We start from the raw sequence: 23146 nt of genomic DNA on the forward strand, positions 1-23146 counted from the left end.
ATATAATAAATATAAATTTCCTTATAAAGAAAAACATTATATTCATTTTAAAATATTTTAGATGGTAGAACTTTTGGAGACCAGACAATTAGATATATAGTGTTGTCTATTTTATATAAAATTTACCCCTCTCCCCTTATAAAACAGATAGTTAGAAAGATAGTTTGGGGTGGGGGGAGGGATGCTTTGAAGCAAAATGCATTCTTTTTTTTTTTAATTCTTTTTTTTGTGTGTGTGTGAGGAAGATCAGCCCTGAGCTAACATCCATGCTAATCCTCCTCTTTTTGCTGAGGAAGACCAGCTCTGAGCTAACATCTATTGCCAATCCTCCTCCTTTTTATCCCCAAAGCCCCAGTAGATAGTTGTATGTCATAGCTGCACATCCTTCCAGTTGCTGCATGTGGGACGCTGCCTCAGCACGGCCAGACAAGCAGTGCATCGGTGCGCGCCCGGGATCCGAACCCAGGCCGCCAGTAGCAGAGCGCGCGCACTTAACCGCTAAGCCACGGGGCCGGCTCACAAAATGCATTCTTAAGCAGCAGTGGAATACAGAGAAAATAACAGAGGACAAATCCCCAACACAAAAGCAGAGAGGAGAATATTCTTTTGCATTACACAGAAAGAGGTAAATCCACTAAAAGCAAATCTAAAACCATGGTTTTGAGACTAAGAAAAAGGAAAATCATTCAGATTTTTAAAAGAAAAGGCTATCAGTTTTATACAGGTCTCTTAATATAAAGCACAGTGGCGTATGTGAGTTTCTATATGTTGTATTAAAACTTGGGTTTGACTTCCAGTTAATGTAAACATTAGCCAAAATAAAGACATGTGATGTGTTTGCAGCATGGTCGTGGAATTAAACAATCTACAACTAACTAGCTCCTAACTTCTGTATGCTCAGTCCTCTCATCTGAAGAAGGAGAAAAATCATACCTATTACGAACTGTTGTAAAAATCAATGTGATCACATTTGGGAAAGGGTCTGATACACAGTGTAGAAAATAGAAAAGGTCTGTTAGAACCAAAAGGCATTGGGTAATGTTCAACAGTAAACGAAAGAGTGACATTGTCAATAAATCATCATGACTAAAGATCAGAAGCAAATCAGCAAAATTGAGATCAGAATTTCAGAGTGAAATGATCACTCTCTAATCTCAGAGCATCTCCAACATCTCCAATTCTTGTAATATTTAAAATTAGAGCTTAGATTTTATGAGAAATCAACACAGGGTTCTGCAAATTAGCATTCACTTGAAGGCATGCATAATAGTGTTCAATCTCATGTCTGCAGTTTGAACAGTATATTTCAGTATTCTCTGAATTAATAAAATGGTTACAACTGTCAAAGTGACTTGTTTCAACCTATTTATATAAACTTACCATTGTTTCAGTATAGGCCTCACTATATGCATGCTGAAAAGGATAAGGCAAGGCCATCAGACCTTTATACATTATCTGATTCCCATCCATCAATTCATTTATTCAACAAATTGAGCACTTACCATGTTCTAGTGGTATGTTAGGTACTCAAGCTACGTCAGGATATGACAATGGCGATTAGAAATAAACATTGCTCTTGCCTTCATGGACTTTATAATCTAGCAGGGAGGGTAGCCAATCAATCACACAAATACATTTGGGGAAAAAAACAAAAGGAAACTATCATATTGTGTTACTCTCACTTATTTGATCTCCTGGCTCCGAATTCATTGTTCTTCTACTATGTTACAATCGACTGTTAAGATAAGTCATTTACTTTTTCTCTCGTCTTACTCAAAATCCATTCTACCCTGTTTACATAACTATTCATCAGAATGTGCTGTAGGCACTTAATTTTTATGTTTAATTTCCCTTTGATGGTATGCATTTTTAAATGTAGAAAAACCTCAGATTATTTTTCCAAACATATTTTGTTACACCTTCTAAAAAAGGAAAATGTCATTTTAAAATGCAGCATATGAAAATTGCTGTCTATTCAAATGACATTCTGGTATGAGTCATTTCCCAGTGCAGTCATTTTTTTTAAATAGTCATTATACCAAGCACATGCTGATTACGTAGGTAAGTTGCTTCCATTCATTTTGAAACCATTTTCCCTTCTTTCAATTCTTTTTTCAAACAAATAAGTGACAACCAATAGAAACCTTACGTAAAACAGGTGAAATTTAAAAACCATATGTATATTGATTATAAACATGATAATGACTGAACTTGCAGATAATGCTGGGAGAAAGGGCAGGATTCATACAGAGGAGTTAGCCCCATCTTGGCTCTTGTCATCACCTGAAAGTGTTCTGCCACCAAACCCAGTGATCCAAGCATCTGTTCACTGCCCATATCCTCTGGTCCTTGCAGCTAGTTTGTTCAGCTTCTCCCTCTTTTACATCATCAGGCTTTCCAGTGCAATGGTCCTTTCACACATTCCCAATTTATCAGCCTCTCTTTCCTTCACTTCCTTCCTTATCCATCTTAGATTCCTTGATTTATCAAGGAATTGATTTCAATCACGCTCTTAACAATTCTTTTCATTGCACCATTTGGCGAAGACCCAACCCTAGATGAAGTTAACCACTGTGCTTCTCTGTGCTTGGAGAGTTTTATAGTTCTGCATTTTACGTTTAGGTCTGTGATCCATTTAGAGCTAATTTTTGTGAAGGGTGTAAGTTCTCTGTCTATTCATTCATTTGAGGTATTGTGTGTGTGTGTATGATATATATATATACACACACATATATATACATATATATGTGGAGAGAGAGCGCGCATCTTCCTGGAGCATCAGTCTTAATGGTAAGTAATGTAAACAGTTTTACATTATAACAAACATATATATTATTGAGTAGAATGTAAAATTCACATAATTTGTAAGATAAGGTAGGTGATTTTAAGAAAATTTCAACCAATGTAAGAATTCCAGGTGAAATGATATTTGAAAGGCTATCAGCCCTTTGGAGAATCGAATCATACTACACCTTTCCTGGCCACTGCTTAAATGAAGGCACAGCCTTACAGGGATCTTGTGAAACTAACAATCTTTTCCACGTACATGTGTTTAAAAAGACACAATCTTTTAGTTTGAAAGTAGGTTTATTAAGCTTGTGCCACCAAATATAATCAGACCTTGGCCGCTTACACTTCAATATTACTGATCAGGAAGAGCCATTCCATTCCCAACGACACTATAACAATCAATCAACAAATACTGATTGGACCTGGCATTACCAGTATTACTGAGTGCAATGCATGTGTCAAACTGAGTCTGCTGCTGCTGCTATTGCTGCTATCATTTGCTAGCAGCCCATGGCAAGTGACATGGCCCTGAACTGTGTTGCTTGAAGAGAAGATCCAGGAAACTATAAAAGGTTTTCTTTTGGGGTCAGATGGGGAATACTTCAGAATGGCTATGAGTATCGGCTCTAGAGTCAAACACACCTGGGGTATATGACCTTGGACAAGATACTTAACCTCTCTAAGCCTTAGTTTCCACATCTGTAAAATGGGAATAGTAGTAGTACTTTCCTCATAGGGTAGTTGCGGGGATTAGATGACTTAGTGTACATAAAGCACTTCGGATTTCTGTTGCCTAAGTCTCCTATAGCAGTGATGGTGGCTTGTAGGGCCACCAGTGACTTCACACTGGTGAAGCTACACTGCACACACTCATCTTCCTCACTGATCTTTTTCTGAAATACAGGAAAAGCCTTTCTTGATTTGTGATGCTTCAGCCTTAGCTGCAGCAAATCCTAATAGTTTTTTTAAAGGTCTTTGCAGAAAACATCGGCATGAAGGAACAAAGAATCTGTGATGGACAGAAAAAATAAAAATGTGACTAAAATTAATTATGAAAAGAAAAGCTATTAAACATATATAGTTATTTCTACAATAAGTAATTTTTTGTAAAGGACATGTAATAAATTAAGAGTTAGAGTTCAAATTCTTGCCTTTTAGGAAGCTCAAAGTTTTGGGTCTGTTTTTACCAATAAAAAACTGAGTAACAATTTTCTTTGTAAATTTTATAAAACCATCTGTTACACATTAATCATTAGTATTCTAGTTCATACTTCTCAAGGGAAAGGCACCACTGAAAAAAATCATAAATTACATTAATGTAATGAAATTACTGTGGCAAATTGTAAATGTGAAAAATTAAATGCTGTGTCTTGGCTTGGCAGAGAAACCAAAGATGTTATGGAAAATAATAACAAAGGATTTACATTCTATAGTTAATATAATATTTAAAGTCATATAAGACATTATACTTATTAGCAATCTATATGTTCAAAAGAGCTGGTATCATATCTTACTATTTAACTAGTCTAAGATGCAAAATTAATTATGTGGCCAGGTTTCCAGGACTAAGCAGGAATCTGAGGAGCTATGTGAATATTTATGAAATTGGAGAAAAATCTGAAGAACCTGCCTCCAATTCTACACAGCAAAGCAGAAATGTTCTATATTTTATTTAAAAGAGAAATATTACAGATGAGAAAGCACGTATGTCCAAGGCTTCTCTAGTATCATAAATAAAGCACAGAAAGTTTTTTCCAAATAAATTATCTAAATCTCCATTTAATGGCTCAACAGTGAAGTAAAATGTCTACTTAAGGCATCTTTTCAAGTAATTTTTTATTCTTAATAGTAATAAGCATGGGGGTAAAGCAGGAAAAATTGAAAATCATATTCATTATCTAACCCCACATCAATTATAAATTCAGAAGAAACAAAACAAAATATTAATATGGATGAAAAAGTATCCCCCCAATTCATAAGCATTTGGGGTAAAGGATGAATTTGTGTTTGTGCATTTGTGTGCATGTTAAGATATTTCTGAATAATACATGATAATAGAATAAAATTACCTTTATTGCTTTTTACAAATAAATCACAAGGCTTCTAAAGAGGAGTTTTGATAATAAATTGCTTCGATGTAATGGAGCTCCTTAACAAGTAAAAGTCCCATATTTTTCCAGGGACCTTATATTCAGGCAAGGCCTCAAGAGAGTATAGGAAAGTTAAGATAAGGTATCAACTCAGCACACACTGACACATATATCATCACCTTTAAGGACTACACACTTAAAATGCTTAAAAAGAAAGACAGAAGAAAAGGCAGGCAGGCAGGCAGGCAGTGCCGTTACTATTTGGGGTTTTTTTTAGGGTACCAACTATCATTAGCTTGCATGAATCAGTGGGATCCACTGTTTACATTTGCTTTTTTGTACTTATGACTCTTTCAGTCTTCCTAAAACTGCTCCTATTTTAATTAACCTTTACAAATCTTATTTACCTCTGACAACAGTTAGAACTAAATATTGAATTAAGCAGGCAGGGAGGGAAAGGGAGATAAGCCAACAGTATGTCAGGCGTATTTAATACACTCTCAGTGGATTCTCACCACAAACCTGTAATGGAGGTACTCCCCCCATTTCACCAGTGGGGAAACAGAGATTCAGAGAGGTTAAGGTTAATTGTTCGGAGAGTACACAAATCAAACAGCTAGTCAGGGCCAGAGTTGGGATTCAAACAAAGGTTTGTCTGACGCCAAAAATCAGTGCTCATTTCCAGACGCCAAAAGCACCGAATCAGGAAACATATCAAAATCAAGAGTTCTGGAGCAGCCAAAAGAGCAGCAGAGCTGGGGGACAGTGAAACATTCACCTGTGTGCAAGGTATATCTGCGCACAACAGCAGACGGCAATAAGAAGAGATCAGAGGAGATCACTAACAATGGAAAATCAATTAGCCTCGACCCTAGAAAAAACAGAAATCATTCCAGAGTTATAGAAGGCCTCTGATAAGGTTACTGAAGCCCTTGTTACATGTTTCTGGCAGTCGCATTTACGATGTGTTGTAAGGGATCAAGGACAAGGAGTCATTCAGAGTCAATACAAGATTTCTAGGGTATGAAAATCAGTTCATGGAATAGAAAGGCATACGTACAAGAGAAAAAAGGCAGTGGCAACAGTAATATGATGTGGCGGTGTGGGCTCAAAGACACAGCAGATGTTCGTCTCCATTATTTTGAAGGGTATTTTTGCTGGTTATAGAGTTCTATGGTATAGAACTAATAGTTATTCAGGAATGCATCCTAAAGAACCATACTTTGGATTCTTCCACCCCAAAACAGTAACCAAGGAGAAGACTATCCCAAGTGACTTCAGTTTTTCAAAGAAATGTACTTTTTTTTGAAACTTAATGACATTATGTACCAATGATCTATTATATGTCTGAAATACAGTACTGTACTTCTGGTTTCTGAAATTATGAAAGATGAAATTTTTAAATGGCTGCTGCTTACATATTTTACAATTATAGAACTGCAAAGAGTCATTGTTAAGAGATAAATACTAATTGAGAATCATCAAAGTACAAAATAGTCTATTGGGCACAGAGGCTAGGAGTACAAAATGTTTACAAAGTCAAATGAATAAGACTGTTGAAGGAGCCTGAAATCTAATTTATAGAACTCATAGTTATTATTTTTAAAAATCAGAAAAGTATATACAGAAAAAAAATAATAAAGTACATATAATTTAGGAACACTTATTATTATATCATTTCTTTCCCATATGTTTAAAAATCCATTATAATGGTGGCTTTCACACTTTTGACTATTACTCACAATAATAACTTTACATCATGACCCAATACACACATACATGAAAAATTTCACACAGCAATATTTATCCTTCCTATGTGCTCTGTACTATGATATTTTCTATTCTACCTTTTTTTTTTTAACACACTGATGGAGACCCACTAAACTGATTCCATGACCTACAACAGGTCAAAAATCTTTGAAAAACACTGTATGCCACCCCCTCCCTCCACATCCTCTCCTTTACTCTCAGGCCCACGACCCTAAAAAAAAAAAAAAGTTTTTCCCTATTGGAACCAAGCAACATATCACTCACTAAAGTAAATGTGCTGAATTAAAATCAGACTACAAAGGGAAACAATTGTATATTCAAAGAGGAGGAAATCATTTCTGAGGGATATTTAATTCACCTTGGCTACTGATCTATCCCTGTATAGAGAGAACAGTAGCTCAAAAGCAGGAGGACACTATGACTCTGTAGTTCAATGAGCAGATGAGCACGTGAGCTTCTCAAATCAACATATAAGGCTGTGAGGAAACAGCCTGTGGTGCTATTGGGTCAGGGCTGTGTGGAACAAAGAGTCCTGCTGCTTAAAATTCTCATAGGAAGATGAAGCCAAAAGCAGCACTGTCTCTGAAATCTCTTACCCAAAACGGAGTCCAATGAAAGTGCCAAGACAGCACCTGACTGGGATTAAGCAATTATGTTCTAGGCAGCAAGAACACTCTACAGAACTAGTTTAATAGCTAAATATCAAGTTTCAAAAGTATATTATTTGAATATTTATTTGCACATATTATTTGAATTTATGAGATCATAACTCAATGCCACTTGGAAGTTTTTATCTCTTCCAAGAAGCAATGAAGTACTTGGTGAATTTAAAAAAAAAAAATCAAGCTTTGTTCGCATATTTCTCACTACCTTTTCACACTTGCCCAAGAATTGAGAGTGAACCTTTGCAGCTTCCCTCGCTTTCTATGGCATCTCACAGTTCAACTGTCTTCTACAAATCAATACAAGTTTAACAAAACATTCTCATATAGTAATTTAAAATCTAAAAAAATAATAATTTAGTGGACTGTAAGGAACTAGGAAATTTTGGCTGACGTTTTAAAATACCAGTTCTCCTCATGACTGGACAGCAAATAAACAACCTCCATTATTGTACTTTGGTTTATTACTTAATGCAAGGAAATGTTTAAGATCTAAGCAATGCAAAGCTGTTTACACATTTCATCTTATTCTAGTCCTTCTGCCTTCATCCTCTTTTCTACTCTTTCAAATTTCAAAGTATTCAAGTTTGACACAAACTAAAATGTCTTTAATTAAATCCTCTGTTAATTGAGCAAAAGCTATAAAAAAAGAGAAGAAAATCTCTCTCACACAGATTTGCCAAAATAAAAGCCCATCCACTCAGGAAAATGGTGGGCCTTCCAACTAGCTATACTCCCCGCCACTAAACTACAGAGTCGGAATTTCCTCTTCCTTTTGAGGCACCTAGCCACTGCCTATGCCAGGATGGGTCAATGGCCAGGCACAAACTGTTAGTTGAGGGGGGAAAAGTCAGGGAACTAGTTCTTACCCATCATCAAATCCTAGGAAGAACTGGGCAGCTCCTTCTGGCTGATAAGTAAAGATGAGTGCAGAGAGTCTCTACAATAATGGTAAGTAAATAACTGGCCTATTTAGTTTTTCCAGGAACAAACCAAAAAAGGATCACATTTCAACACTGAATGCTGCTGAAATAAACCCTCAAATACTCTGCAGACCTGAATCAATGATATGTACCATATATCTTGTTATTTATGGCATTCTTCTAAACCTTTGAATGCCCTCTCTCAGTTCCTTCAAAATCTTCACATATCTTCTTGTTGACAATTCAAATTCCACCCACTCAATAAATTCTCCATGAGCCTCACAGATGAAAGACATTTTTCAGTACACTGAAAACCCCTTGTACTTTATCTGAGCCTTTGGAAGTATATTTATAGTTGTTTATATATATATCTTATCTTTCTACTATAATGTAAGTTCCTGAGGACAAGATTCAGGGCATCATTCATCTTTATACCCCCTTAAGTGCCTATCCCAGTTCTACAAGTTGGCACTCAGTCAATACCTGGTCAATACTTGACATTTAGACTCATATAAGAACCAATCCCTATTGAAACTGTTTACACTACACCTCGCACAACACATCTGAGCAGGTTTTTTATATGCCTATTTTATCTCTTGTTGCAAGATTACAAAAAATTTCATTGCTTATGTATTTCTGTATCTTACTACTTTACTTCCACTTCTTAAAAACTGTACCTTACATATCTACTAATTTAGGTGATTACCCATTGCTTGTCACTAACATATTTACATTTAAATTTAAATTTAAGTTATTTTTAATGTACTTCAGCCAAATTGTATATATTTTTTTTGCATTCAAACAGGCATAAGTTTAATTATTCAATGAACAAACAAAATAGCACTTTCTAAGCTCCTACCAGGCTCACCTCTTTCAGGCGGCAACTGAGGTGCCCACCCTCAAGCCCTACAAACACCAGTGGTGGCGGAGGGGAAAGAGATATGCCACAGGGCATTACACCTTACCCCTCCTGTCAGATTATTACTAAAAGTTCAACATCAGATTTTCTATTTTTAATAATATAACAAGAGGCCTATAAACTACGCTGACAGTGTGGGCTCCTTTCACATGGGATGATCTTCAGCAGGCTCTGTGCAGACTCAATTGATAGAGGGATAGAATAAGCACCCTTCTAAACTCGGCCCCAGGTCCTGGGTATTTACAGAGGTCAGAAATGATCCTGATCCTCAGGTGCTTTGCAATCATCGTAAATTGACAAATAAAGACCAATACACACAAACAGCAGCAAAAATACAATATAAACGTAATTCATGGATTGGCTGTGTGTCATAAAACTATAGGTTTTTGAAGGTGTTTAAAAAGCAGTCCATATGGTCATCACAGCAAAAGCCACAAGAGTGCAGAACTGGGAATAGGCATGGGTCTTACTAGAAACCTGGGGAGAGGGCCAGCCATGACGGCCTAGTGGTTAAAGTTTGGCCTGCTCCACTTCGGCGGCCTGGGGTTCGGTTCCCGGGCATGGAACCATACCACTTGTCTGTCAGTAGCCATGCTGTGGCGGCAGCTCACATTAAAAAAAGGAGAAACATTGGCAACAGATGCCAATAGCTCAGGGCAAATCTTTCCTAGCAAAAAAAAAAGAAGCCTTGGAGGATCGAGCTTGCAAAAGGATATAGGAAGTTTGGTAAGTGATATGTTTAAATTTTAAAAACAAAATGAAAATAGTGAATCATTGAGCCAGTGAACATTCTGAGTAAAGACATATGATCATGATGCTAATATTTAAATAATATTCATCTTAATAGGGATGTGGGCTCTTGAGGGAGGGGCCGCACTGCCGGTATCTAGAAAAGTATCTGGCAAAAGTAGGTGCTCAATAAATGTTTTCCAATATAATGGTTGGATGTATGGATGGATGGATGAGAGTACAAAGAGTCTAAATCAGGGAGACCAACAAAATGTTTTAACTCAGGCCTAAAGGGGTGACAATAAGAATGAAGAGGAAATGATGGATCCAAGAGAAATTTTTAGGTAAGTAGTAAGTTGTCAGTAACAGAAAGGGGAGAGATATGGGAATAAGTGATAGGGATTGATTAAAGATGCTTTTCAAGTTTCAAGCCAAAGTGAATGGGAGAATGGAGGATCTTTTCAAGGTAAAAATGATGAGATTACATTAGGCCTGTAGATTCTGAAGTGAAGCCAGAACTTCTAATTATTATAGTAACCATTTGGAGCTATGGGACTAGAATTTGAGGAAGAGAACAGAACTGATGATTTAGGAATCAAAAAAAAAAAAGTATTAGAATAGATAAAAGATAGCAATTTCATGAAAAATTCCCAAAGGAAAAATATCTTCCAAAAAACATTATCATCATCGTAATCATAATAGCAACAACATAAGTCTAATTTATTATCAGTATTATTATTACAGCAGCTAACGTTTACTGAGTCCTTATTATGTACCAAGCACCATAGTAAGTTATTTGCATATGTTATTGGACTTAATCTTTACAACAAGCCTACAGAGTTTTTATGATTATGCCTGTTTTCCAGAACAGGAAACTGGGGCACAGAGGAATTTAGTAATCACATTTATTAAGTGCCAGAACCAGGACTTAAATCCAAGTCTGATAAAAATACCTTGTTCAATACCAATAGTGTCTACATTTCTATACCAAATAGTCTCTAAGATCCCACTGGGGGATGGGAAATTTCTATTTCTATTTTTTTATCTTAACTTATTAAAGTTTCTATCATTGTGTGTTATTTACCATGTATGTAATATATTAATACAGTAGTATATAAATTATAACTAAGCACTCATTTATGAGGGAGGGAGGGATATTCTCTTCTTTTTTCTAATAGGAATGTATGATCAAAGCAGCTTAGAGATTGAGTTATATATTCTGCCTCCTGTCTAGCTCTGCTTTCTACAAGAATTCAATATTAAACAGTTTTACATTTTTTTCTTCAAAAATAGACCACATATATACCCAAAATAATTAAAAGCAGGGTCTCAAAGAGACATTTATATACCCATATTCAAAGCAACATTATTCACAATAGCTAAAACATGGAAGCAATCTGAGTGTCCATTAATGCATGAATGGACAAACAAATTGTGGTATATACATACAATGGAATACTATTCAGCCTTAAAAAGGAAGGAAATTCTGACATTTGCCACAACATAGATGAACCTTGAGGACATTATGCTAAGTAACATAAGCCAGTCACAAAAAGACAAATACTATATGATTCCACTTATATGAGGTACTTAGAGTAGTCAAAATCATAAAGATAGAAAACAGAATGGTGGTTGCCAGGGGCTGGGGGAGAGGGAAATGGGAAGTTAATGTTTATTGGTTATAGAGTTTCAATGTTACAAGATGAAAAGAGTTATGGAGATGGATGGTGGTATGGTTGCACAATATTATGAATGCGTTTAATACCACTGAATTGTACCCTTAAAAATGGTTAAGATGATAAATTTTATGTTATGCGTATTTTACCACAACAAAAAAAAATTGGGAAAAAAAACAGACCACAGATGATCAGATATTCCATTCATGAACTCACTTATTCCTTCCAAAAATATTTATCAATTGCTTATCTCGTGCCAAGCTCTGCAGTACATTCTATGAATTCTAAGAAACAATCCCTGACTTTAAGGAGGTCAGTAATGTAAAACCCAAATATGTAAACGAATCATTAAAAGTCAATATTACAAGAACAATAACAGTGATAGTCAAGAGCTAGCACTTTCTATTAGGCACTTGCTATATGCTGAGTCCCTAGTTCTAAACACAGGTATTTTATCTAAACAACATTATGAGAGAGACATATTATTATCTCCATTTTACAGAAGATAAAACTGAGGCTCAGGTAAGTTAAGAAACATGCCCAAGATTACACAGCTTATAAACAGGTGAACCCAGGCAGCTTGATTCCAGACCCCGCGCTCTTAACCACTCTTCTTGGAGCGGTGAAAAGGGGCTCTGAGGGAAACAGGATCAAGCAGCCTATACCTGCTCTCCGTTTGCTAGGTCTCCAGAACCCACAACTAAACCCTTTCAAGTTAATTGCCTATTAAAACAAATCAGATCTTAAAAAGCAACACAACAACAATAAAAATCAGGCCATCGTTGTCAGACTTGTAATCCTAACAATGCACTGAGAAATGGGTATTGCACTCTATAATGCTATATTTCAGGAAAAATTACTTCATAATAGGCAACAAAACATTTTTATTCATACACAAGTGCTCCCTTGCTTAAATCATACTGAAACAGATTTATACAATACCTCATGGAGAACAGTCTTGAACTAACTAGAAATTTGATTTGCACTTCAGACCTTGCATTAAGAGTCAGTAACTGGTCTTAATCTATTTTAAGCCAATTATCTGCTTCTGTGTGACTTCATAGACATTCTGGAGTAAATTATATAGATGATAAAGTTCACAGTTCAACAGGTTTCTAAAGTTTAATTTAAGTCTCCATGTACCTACATCCACCCTGCATGACATTATAATAAAAATCAACAGTATGTGAGAACACGCCACCTCAAGCCAGCTGCTTCCAGTGCAGGTGAGTGAAAAGTGGTTTCCAAAGAACAAACTTCACTTTGCCTTGAACATTCTGAGAACATAGTGGATCATTAAAGATTTACTACCCGACACAGGAGGCAAATAAACATAGCAATTCCTACTTGACTTAGATGCCATGGTAATAAGTAAAACAGAAACGAAAAGACACCACCAAAAGGTTTATATTTTCACATTACCACAGGCTAGACTTGAAGCAATCACTTGCTTCGTAAAACCTTTACCAAATAGTATTCCTCCAAGCCTTCTTTGAAAGACCAGGTATTTTCCTCCATTGGACTGTGTCAAATATTGACTTTACTTTCGTGTGGCCAGAACCAGTTTTGAGCCTGTTCAGATTGTTCTCAGAGTCTATTGCTCCCTCATAAATCCACCTTGAAAGACAAACAGAAGATAAGCTCAAATGAAAAGGGTCTTCCTGTGGAGTTCTAGCTAAGCATTTCTCATTAACAAAGTCAGACAAACATATTACATTAAGAGGAAAATGTAGGCGAATTATTAAATTTAGCCAATTATCCTATTCCACTTAAATTCTTTAAGAACTAAGTAAAACTGTTGCAATCACTTTTATCTTTAAAAAAAAAATTAGTTTAAGGCCAAATGTCTTCTCCCTTTGTGAAAAATACGATGTTCAACATGAGGATTCCACATATTTCCAAGATTTTTTCTTTAAAAAAAGTCATTTGAGACAATATCTTAGAAGTCGAATGCATTATTGTTTGTCTTCAACAGAAAAAAGTCAATGCAGGGGTAAACAGAACACAAACTCAGGTGTTTCCCCAAGTGAGATACTTAGAAGTGCACTTTCAACTTAATTCCTGCTCAACTTTGTTAAAGAGTGAAAAATGCCATTTCCATAGGATAAGTGTATATCAGGAAACTGATCAAACAAGATAGAATCATTTTAAATGGCACACATCCAGTAACATGGAAGAAAGGCTTTTTAAAACTTTCTCAGCATGGGCCATATAGATCTTTGAAAATTCTTCCTCTCACAATTCTGCAGATCACTACTGTAAACCTAAGTCTACATGTTGCTATATAAAACAACAATGCTACACAATGTCTATCAGGGGAAACCTTCTCTTAGAAAAACAAGGCTGAACTTTGCTTCGATATCTTAAAGAAAACACAATTATTGTGAAGTCTTCCCAGACTAACCCTAGCCAACTGATATTTCTGTATTTGGAATTTGATTTCCACAGAATTTCAGAGATCAAAGAAACATTACTGATGAGGAAACAGAAGCTCAAATAAGTTAAGTGACTTGGCAAGAGTTTTGTGACTTGTTAAGTAGCAGAGCTTAGCAAAGACCTTGTTTCTTGATGGCCAGATTGATGTTCCCACAGTAGAACACTGGGTTGTCATCAGCAGGTTTGTGCAATACAAGTTCTCTCGCTAACCAAATTATGAGCTTCCGGAAAATGGAAACTACATCATTTACTTCTCGTGAAATTCCAGAGTGACTTTCCTAGTTCTGAGACCTTAAAAAAAGTCAAATAAATATTACCAAAATAAAGATAGAAAGGAGTAAATAAATGTGTTCAGCACTAGATCTTGATAAAATGGCAAAAACCCACTCTTCAAGATTCAAAACAAAACCCAACACTCATCTGTTTGTATGTCTGTTTATTTCTAGTTCCAGAAAGATTTTGAAAGAGGACATCTTTTCTTACTTTTTTGGGTAAGTATGGCTTCTCTGACTAGCACTTTAAAAAAAATATACTTGATCAAGTATTCAGTAATTCCAGGTTATTCACCAGGGACCTCGTCAACAATTAACCACAATACTCCAAAAAGAGAAATAGATCTGAACCAAAAAAGAAATACTGGGTCTAATTATAGTAGCAAGAGAATATTTAAGCAAGCATACATGATTCACTTAATATTCAATTAGAAAACTGACTCTATTATTGGGCTAGAAATCATCTGATAACACAGGAAATTACAATATAAATGGATCTTTAAGTTTTTCGATCCAAATAGCTGTTGTCAAGAGCACGAGCATACCAGGCCGAATCTTGTTACGCCTTTGTTTATCCCACAGCCACTGTGCCACTGAGCCTCGAAGTGGCTGTGCTAGCCATTTTCCACTTGTCCCTCCAGACCTTCACTCTGCTCTTCTTCAACCTGCTCTGAGTTTGGCCAGCCAACCGTCATGAACTTCATCAGAGGACTCCCTTGCCTTTGGACTCTCACATGGGTAAGGCCAGTGGGAAGCAATGGCTGAAGAACAACGGAAGAAGAGTCAAGTCAAGATATTTATTCTCCCACCTTCCTCCCTGCCAGATTGCATTGGTTAGTTGCTCCCCTCTACCAAAGACCATAGCTCCTGTCAGTCGGCCCTTCCATTACAGCTACTCTCCGGGAGCTCTCTCCCTTTGCCCTGACAGGCCTAGAGGTAGTAAAGGCTCCTGCTGCTGCTACTTTGTATGAGTCCCTTTCCCCACAATGAACCATCCCTTGTTAGTTTCTCTTAACTCTGCCCACACCTTTGTATTAGTCCCTTTAGTAACTTTTCAGTTATCCCAATTGAGTATACCGTCTATGTCCTGCTAGGACCCAAAATGACACTTTGAAATAGAGTTGCTTCCTGCCTCATGTGGCCAGTTCCAGACCATTTTCATTGTGGGGCACCGGGTTGGGGGGGTAAACTTTAATCACTTGTGCTTTTGTTGTCATATCTTAGAAGGTTTTGCCTAACCCAAAGTCACAAAGATTTATTCCTATATTTTTTCTAAGACCTTTATAGTTTTAGCACTTACATTTAGGTCTATAATCCATTTTGAGTTACTTTTCATTTTAGGGTCTAAATTTATCTTTTTGTATGTGGCTATCCAATTGTCCCGGCACCATTTGTTGAAAAGACTACTCTTTCCTCATTGAATAGCATTGGCATTTTTCTTGAAAATCAACTTACCATAAAGGTTTATTGCTGGACCCTCAATTCTGTTCCATTAATCTATATGCTTAGCCCTAAGCCACTACTACACTGTCTTGATTACTGTATCTTTATGGTAAGTGTGAAACCAGGAAGTGTTAAGTCCTCCAGTTTTGTTCTTTTTTTTCAAAATTGTCTTGGCTATTCTGGGTCCTTCATATTTCCATATCAATTTTAGGATGAGCTTGTCAATTTCTGCAAAAACATCAGCTGAAATTTTGATAAGGATTGCATTGAATTTACAAATTTAAAGAAAATTGCCACCTGACTCTTCAGATCCATAAACATGGAATGTCTCCACTTACTTAGATCTTCAATTTTACTCAGCAATGTTTTATAGTTTTCAGTGTGCATCTTGCACTTCTGCTAAAAATATTCCTAAGTATTTATTCTTTTGATGTTATTATAAATGGAATTGATATCTTTAATTTCCTTTTCAGGTTGTTCATTGTAATATATAGAAATAACAATTGATTTTTGTATATTAATCATATATTTTGCAACGTGCTGAACATACTAGTTATAGTTTTTTTGTTGTAGATTCCTTTAAATTTTCTACATATAGGGTCATATCATCTGTGAATAAAGACAGCTTTACTTCTTCCTATCCAATCCAGACGCATTTTATCTCTTTTTTTATTGCCTGACTGCAATGGCTAGAACGTCCATTATAATGTTGTATAAAACTGGTGCGAGCAGACATCATTGCTTTGTACCTGATCTTAGGAAGAAAGCATTAACATTTTCACTGTTAAGAATGTTAACTAGGTTTTTTGTGAATTCCCTTAGTCAGGTTAAAGAAGTTCCCTTCTGTTCCTAGTTTGTTGAGAATTTGTATGATGAATGTTACTGGATTTTGTAAAATATTTTTGTGTCTACTGATGATCATGTAGATTTTGTCCTTTATTTTATTAATATGATGTATTATATTTATTTTCAGATATTAAACCAACTTTGCATACTTGGTATAAGTCTCACTGGGTAATGTTGTATAATCCTTTTTGTATGTTGCTGGAGTCACTTTGCTGAAATTTTGTTAAGAATGTGTGCATCTGTATTCATAAGGGATATTGGTAGTTTTCTTTTCTGTGATATCTTCCTCTGACTTTGGTATAAGGGTAATACTGGCTTCACTGAATGAGTTAGGAAGTATTCCCTCCTCTATTTTCCAGAAGAGTTTGTGAAAGATTGGGACTATTTATTCTTTAAGTGTTTGCTAGAACTCACCAGAGAAGTCATCTGAGTCTAAGATTTTCTTTGTAGAAAGATTTTTAATTACTAATTCAATTGCTTTGCTTGGTATAGGTCTATTCAGATTTTCTCTATCTTCTTAAGTATGGCTCAGTAATTTGTGTCTTTCAAGGACTTCACTCATTTCACCTAAATTGTCCAATTTGATGGCATAAAGTTATTCATAGCATTCCCTTATAATCCTTTTAACTTCTGTAGGGTCAATAAAGATGGCACCTCTTCATTCCTGATTTTGGTAATTTGTATCTTTGATCTTTTCTTAGTCAATCTAATTAGAATGTTATCTATGTTAATCAATTCAAAGAGCAAATTTTTGTTTTCACTGATTTTCTCTATTATTTCTCGGTTTTCTGTTTTGCTGGTTTCCACTCTAATCTTCATTTCCATCCTTCTTATTTTAGGTTTAATTTCTTCTTATTTTTCCCTTTTTCTAGTTTTTTAAGGTAGAAACTTAAGTTTCTGATTTGTAATCTCTCTTCTTTTCCAGTTCACGCATTGCTCCTTGGTTTCTTAATGTTAAAGTACCCTAGGACTTGGTCTTTAGACCTCTCATCTCTGTCTACATTCATTCTCTCAATGACCTTGTCTGATCTTATGGCTTCAAATACATTCTACATACTGACAGCTCTCAGGCTAGACCTCTTCCTCTAAATTTCAGGGTCATATATCCAACTACTTCTTACCTTAGATATCAATCAAACATCTCTAATTCAACAGGCTCCAAACTGAACTCCTACTCCCAGCCCCCTTACCAAACTTGCTCCTTCACATATCTTCCACATCTCTGTTTATAGCAAATCCACTCTCACAATTGCCCAGGCCATAATCCAAGGATCAGCTTTTAACTCTGTCCTTGACTCATTCTTTCTCTCAGACCTCAGATCCAATCCATCAGGAAATCCTGTTAGCTCTACCTGCAAAATACATACACTCTAATCACTTCACTACCTCCATTGCAACCACAGTATTCCAAGCAACCATACTCTCTCACCTCGATTATACCTTATAACTGGTCTCTCTACCTCCATTCTTTTTTTTTAATTGAGGTATAACTGACATACAACATTTTATATCAGTTTCAGGTGTACAACATAATGATTCAATATTTGTATATACTGAGAAATGATCACCATAATAAGTCTAGTTAACATCCGTCGCCATACATAGTTACAATTTTTTTTTCTTGTGATGAGAAATTTTAAGATTTACTCTCTTAGCAACCTTCAGATATGCAATATTTATTATTAACTATAGTCACCATACTGTATATTACATCTCCATGACTTATTTATTTTATAACTGGAAGTTTGTACCTTTTGACTCTCTTCACCCATTTTGCCCACCCCCACCCATCCCCTGCCTCTGGCAACCATCAATCTGTTCTCTGTATCTATGAGCTTGATTTTTGTTTTGTTTTGTTTTAGATTCCACATATAAGTTAGATCATACAGTATTTGTCTTTCTCTGTCTGACTTATTTCACTTAGCATAATGCCCTCAACGTCCATCCATGTTGTCGCAAATGGCAAGACTACATTCTTTTTTATGGGCACATTTTCTTTATCCATTCCTTCATTGATGGGCACTTAGGTTGCTTCCAAGTCTTGGCTATCGCAAATAATGCTGCAATGAACATGGAGGTGCATATATCTTTTCGAGTTAATGTTTTTGTTCTTTGGATAAATACCCAGAAGTGGAATTGCTAGATCATATGATAGTTCTATTTTTAATTTTTTGAGGACTCTCCATACTGTTTTCCATAGTGGCTGCACCAACTTACAATCCTATCAAGAGTGTACAAGGGTTCTCATTTCTCCACATCCTCGCCAACACTTGTTATTTCTTGTCTTTTTGATAGTAGCCATTCTAACAGATATAAGGTGATATCTCATGGTGATTTTGATTTGCATTTCCCTGAAGATTAGTGATGTTGAGCATCTTTTCGTGTACCTGTAGGCCATCTGTATGTCTTCTTTGGAAAAATGTCAATGTCTATTCAGATCCTCTGCCCATTTTTTAATCAGGTTGGTTTTTTGCCAGTGAGTTGTCTGAGTTCTTCATATATTTTGAATGTTAACCCCTTATCAGATATGTGATTTGCAAATATCTTCTCTCATTCAGTAGGCTGGCTTTTCATTTTGTTGATGGTTTCTTTTGCTGTGCAGAAGATTTTCAGTTTGAGGTAGTACCACTTGTTTATTTTTGCTTTCATTGCCTTTGCTTTGGCTGTCAAATCCAAAAAATCATCACCAAGACTAATATCAAGAAGCTTATTGCCTTTGCTTTCATCTAGGAGTTTTATAGTTTTAGGTCTTACATTCAAGTTTTTAATTCATTTTGAGTTAATTTTTGTGTATGGTGATCCAGTTTCATTCTTTTGCATGTTGCTGTCTAGTTTTCCTCTACTTCCATTCTTGACCTCTCCCACATCTATTCTCAAAAAAGCAGCCAGAGGGATCCTGTAAAAATGTAAGTTGAACCACCTCACTCCTTTGCTTAAAACCTGCAGACTCAGACTTCCTATTTCTATCAGAGTAAAGACAACCCACTTCCAATGGCCTACAAAGACCTGCAAGATCTGGCCTCCACTTATCTGTCTGATCTCATCTCCCACAACTGTCCCTCTTGCTTACTTTGCCCTAGCACCCTGTTCCCTGAACACAAGACATCTTCCCACCTACGAGCCTTTCCATTGACTGTCCTACTTCCTGGAACACTTTTCCTCCAACATCTGCATGACTCATCCTTTCTTACTCTCAAGTCTTTGATCAGCTATCACCTTCTCTATGAGATTGACCCTGGCCATGTACACAAGTACATGAATAAGTATGGAATACATAAGTAAATGTGTTAATGATTAAGGACCGAGAGCTAGGAGTTCTCCTTCAACTAGAATGGACAGGAAAGCCCTCTAGGAGGAGATGTCATATGAAGTAAAACCAGAATGAGGAGAAGCCATTCACGCAGAAATCTGGGAGGAAAAATATTCCAGGGAAACAAAAAGTATAAAACTTTGAGGGGCAAACAGAGCTTTGTGAATTCAAGAAAGAAAAAAGCCCATATGACCTGAAAGCGCTGTTAGAGGGCAGATATAATGAGAGGCCATCCTGCCTTCATTGTGGAGGCTCCTAAACTCACCCTGACCCTAACCTTTTAGCAATTTAGATGCATCCTGGAATATTATTTTTATATCACCTCCTCTCTCCTGTGCTCCCTCTCTTCTATTTTCCCTCCAGGAAAAGTGCCAATGGCACTGAGTGCCAGTGTCATGGAGTCGAAATCTGAGAAGCCTGTTCTTTAGCCAACCTATTACTTCTGTCCACATCACAAAAAGTTATGCATTCCTCAGAACTTTTTACTGATATCTATTAGAAAAATATGTAACAAATAAGCATACCTCCAATTCACTCTAGGCTATGTAGTGCAAACGTGCACAGCAGGATGTAGTGATTCTGGTTGCAGAGATACAGGAGGGTAGCTCTATGCAAACCAAACTGGTTCCATTTTTCCTCTATTTCAAATACCAAATGCTGCAGATGCTAAATACACATGTAGATTTGCATGCACTGCATATTATTACTATTCAGCATTAACTATAGTTGGCTACGGACTCTGTCAGCATTATCTTCATGAGAAAAGGAATGAGTCCAAGTACTTTTGAGTATCAGTCATTGCAGAAAATACTATGTGCATGGCCAAGTGATGCAGATTCAAGTGGCTGTGAGCATTGAGTGTGCCTCCATAAAAGTGGTGAAAGCCTTGACTCTATCAGCAAGGGTTAGAAGTACTCATCATCAGACAGTCGATCTGAGCAGCTACAAAGGAGAATCTTTTCTACCCTTTGGACTGCTTCTGACTATATTATATTATGTGATTCACAGGTTTTGTTTTGTTTTGTTTTGTTTTGTTTTGTTTGAGGAAGATTGGCCCTGCACTAACATCTTTTGCCAATCTTCCTCTTTTTTGTTTTTTCTCCCCAAAGCCCCAGTACATAGTTGTGTATCATAGTTGTAGGGTTGTAGCTCTTCTATATGGGATGCAGCCTCAGCATGGCCTGATGAGCAGTGAGTAGGTCCGTGCCCAGGATCCGAACGGGTGAACCCCAGGCTGCCAGAGCAGAACTCGCGAACTTAACCGCTACGCCACCGGGCCGGCCTCCCTCACAGGTTGTTTTAATGTAGTAGTTTACTGTTTTAGCAGTTTTTTAAAACTAAGATAAAGGATATTTTGGTGGAGAAACAGATTCTAAAAAAACATTTTCAAGTTGAATCCCAAAGGACGCTATTCTTTTCATCATTTAGGCTTCAGTTTTCTAATTTATGAAAGGGAAAAGTGTGTGTCTTTGACTTTATGAGAAATAATCTGTGGTACAGTGTACTCTGTGCTTTCTAGATGAATGTGTTCATATGGCACATCAATATGATAAAAATTAATAAACAACTAATAAACTCCATAAAGGATATCTTTTCCTGAAAGAATGTTTCCAGTGATGGAAGAGTGCCACCTAATGTTCAATGTGGATTTCAACATATCTAGGCCACATAGCCATTTTACATTAAATCATAATCATTTTTCAGAGGACCTAATTGAGTATCAAAATATGAATTATGACTTTTTGAAAAAAATTTGTATCATTCATATGGTCTAGAAATTGAGTTTTCAAAAAGGAAGTTAAAAGTCTTCACTTCTCTCCACAACTACAAAAATGCAGAAGAAAGTTATGCCTAAAAAATTTTAAACATCGTGGTCCCAATTGTGGTAGGTTAGAAAGAGCACAGGCTTCCAGGATAAACAGGTTCAAATCCAGGCCCTGCCCCTTACTAGCACTATAACTTTGGGGTTTTTTAAACCTGAAACTGTTTCCTTATATGAAAAGAACTTAATGCACGGTAGGCACTCAATAAATTATAGATATTAACTATTAAGAAAAACAGGTTTCCCACTCTGATTTATAAGTTAATAAGTTTCTTTTGGTTTTTAATATATCCTCTCCAGTCACCAGGGCTTTAAGAAATGTTTTAATGAAAAGGCACCAGGTGCCAGGTCAACACTTTCATTTCTCTCTAATCCTTTGCATAAAAAAGGTCCTAATCAAGAGTTCTTTCTGGATCCTTCTCTCAACAGCCCCAAGTAAGTTTAAAGTTTGTTTTTTTAGCCACTGAAGAAATTATCAGGTTCAAACAGCCACTCTTATGGAAAATGAATGCTATTCAGCGAATTCTCTTCACTTGCTTTGTAACACCTAATAAATTACAAAACAAGCTTTTTGTGTGTGTGTGTGTTTTTGTGAGGAAGATCAGCCCTGTGCTAACATCTGCCAATCCTCCTCTTTTTTTGCTGAGGAAGACTGGCCCTGGGCTAACATACGTGCCCATCTTCCTCCACTTTATATGGGACGCTGCCACAGCATGGCTTGCCAAGCAGTGCGTCGGTGCGCACCCGAGATCCGAACCGGCGAACCCCGGGCCGCAGAGCGCGCGCACTTAACCGCTTGCGCCACCGGGCCGGCCCCCAAAACAAGGTTTTAAGCAATTAAAAACAATGATTTTTTAAATCCTGTTTCTTGAAAAACTATTTCAAGAATATCTTCCTTGTGACATTAAAAAAAAAGGTTTAATCGGGGGTTTGTATGTGTGTGTGCGTGTAAAAGAATCTTTTTTTTTAACCCTTGGATTAATTTCATGAAATTTCATTAATTTACCCTTGCAAATTCTCCAAAATTAAGTCTCTGTTGAACCTAATCCTGTCTTTAACATTACAGATTTATTGCTTGTAGAAGTAAGAATTTAGCTGTAACGCACAGGAACAGTCTCTTGACAGCTCAACGTATTAATAAGGAGAGTCTTTCAAGCAAAGCGTTACTGAGGGCCTCCACTCCACCTGCTAGGCCTGGAAGTGCACAGGAGCACAGGATAAACCCTGCTCTCCAGGAGCCCACTCTCCTCAGCACCTTACTGAATCTTCACTCTGAGAGCCAAAAGGCAGGCTATAGAGGTGAATTCCCAATGCATGACTTTGAAAGTGGATGGACCCCCTTCTCCACCAGCACTGCCTTCCCAGGAGACCAGGGCCTTGGGGAAGGGGCAGAGGGGCTCGTGGAGACAGCAGGAAGGGGAGGCGGGGCAGAGATGTCCTACTTCTTCTTCTCTTGGC

At 36.7% G+C, this 23146-nt stretch overlaps 1 protein-coding gene across 3 annotated transcripts in view; it reads right to left on the reverse strand.

Annotated features, from left to right (window-relative positions):
• Positions 1 to 23146, reverse strand: part of NME7 (NME/NM23 family member 7) — a 216475-nt gene that overhangs the window by 175928 nt on the left and 17401 nt on the right. The window contains exon 1 of one of the 3 annotated variants that reach the window (XM_087437784.1): positions 13027 to 13162. The exons of the other annotated variants lie outside the window; for them this stretch is intronic. Within the exon in view, the coding sequence (XP_087293910.1) occupies positions 13027 to 13077 (51 nt within the window). The 5' untranslated portion in view covers positions 13078 to 13162. Of the gene's footprint in view, positions 1 to 13026; positions 13163 to 23146 lie in introns of those variants that run through there. 3 annotated transcript variants of the gene reach the window in all.

The sequence above is a fragment of the Ceratotherium simum genome, chromosome 2, assembly GCF_057802395.1.
Source record: "Ceratotherium simum simum isolate JZ-2026a chromosome 2, ASM5780239v1, whole genome shotgun sequence".
Lineage (NCBI taxonomy): Eukaryota > Metazoa > Chordata > Mammalia > Perissodactyla > Rhinocerotidae > Ceratotherium > Ceratotherium simum.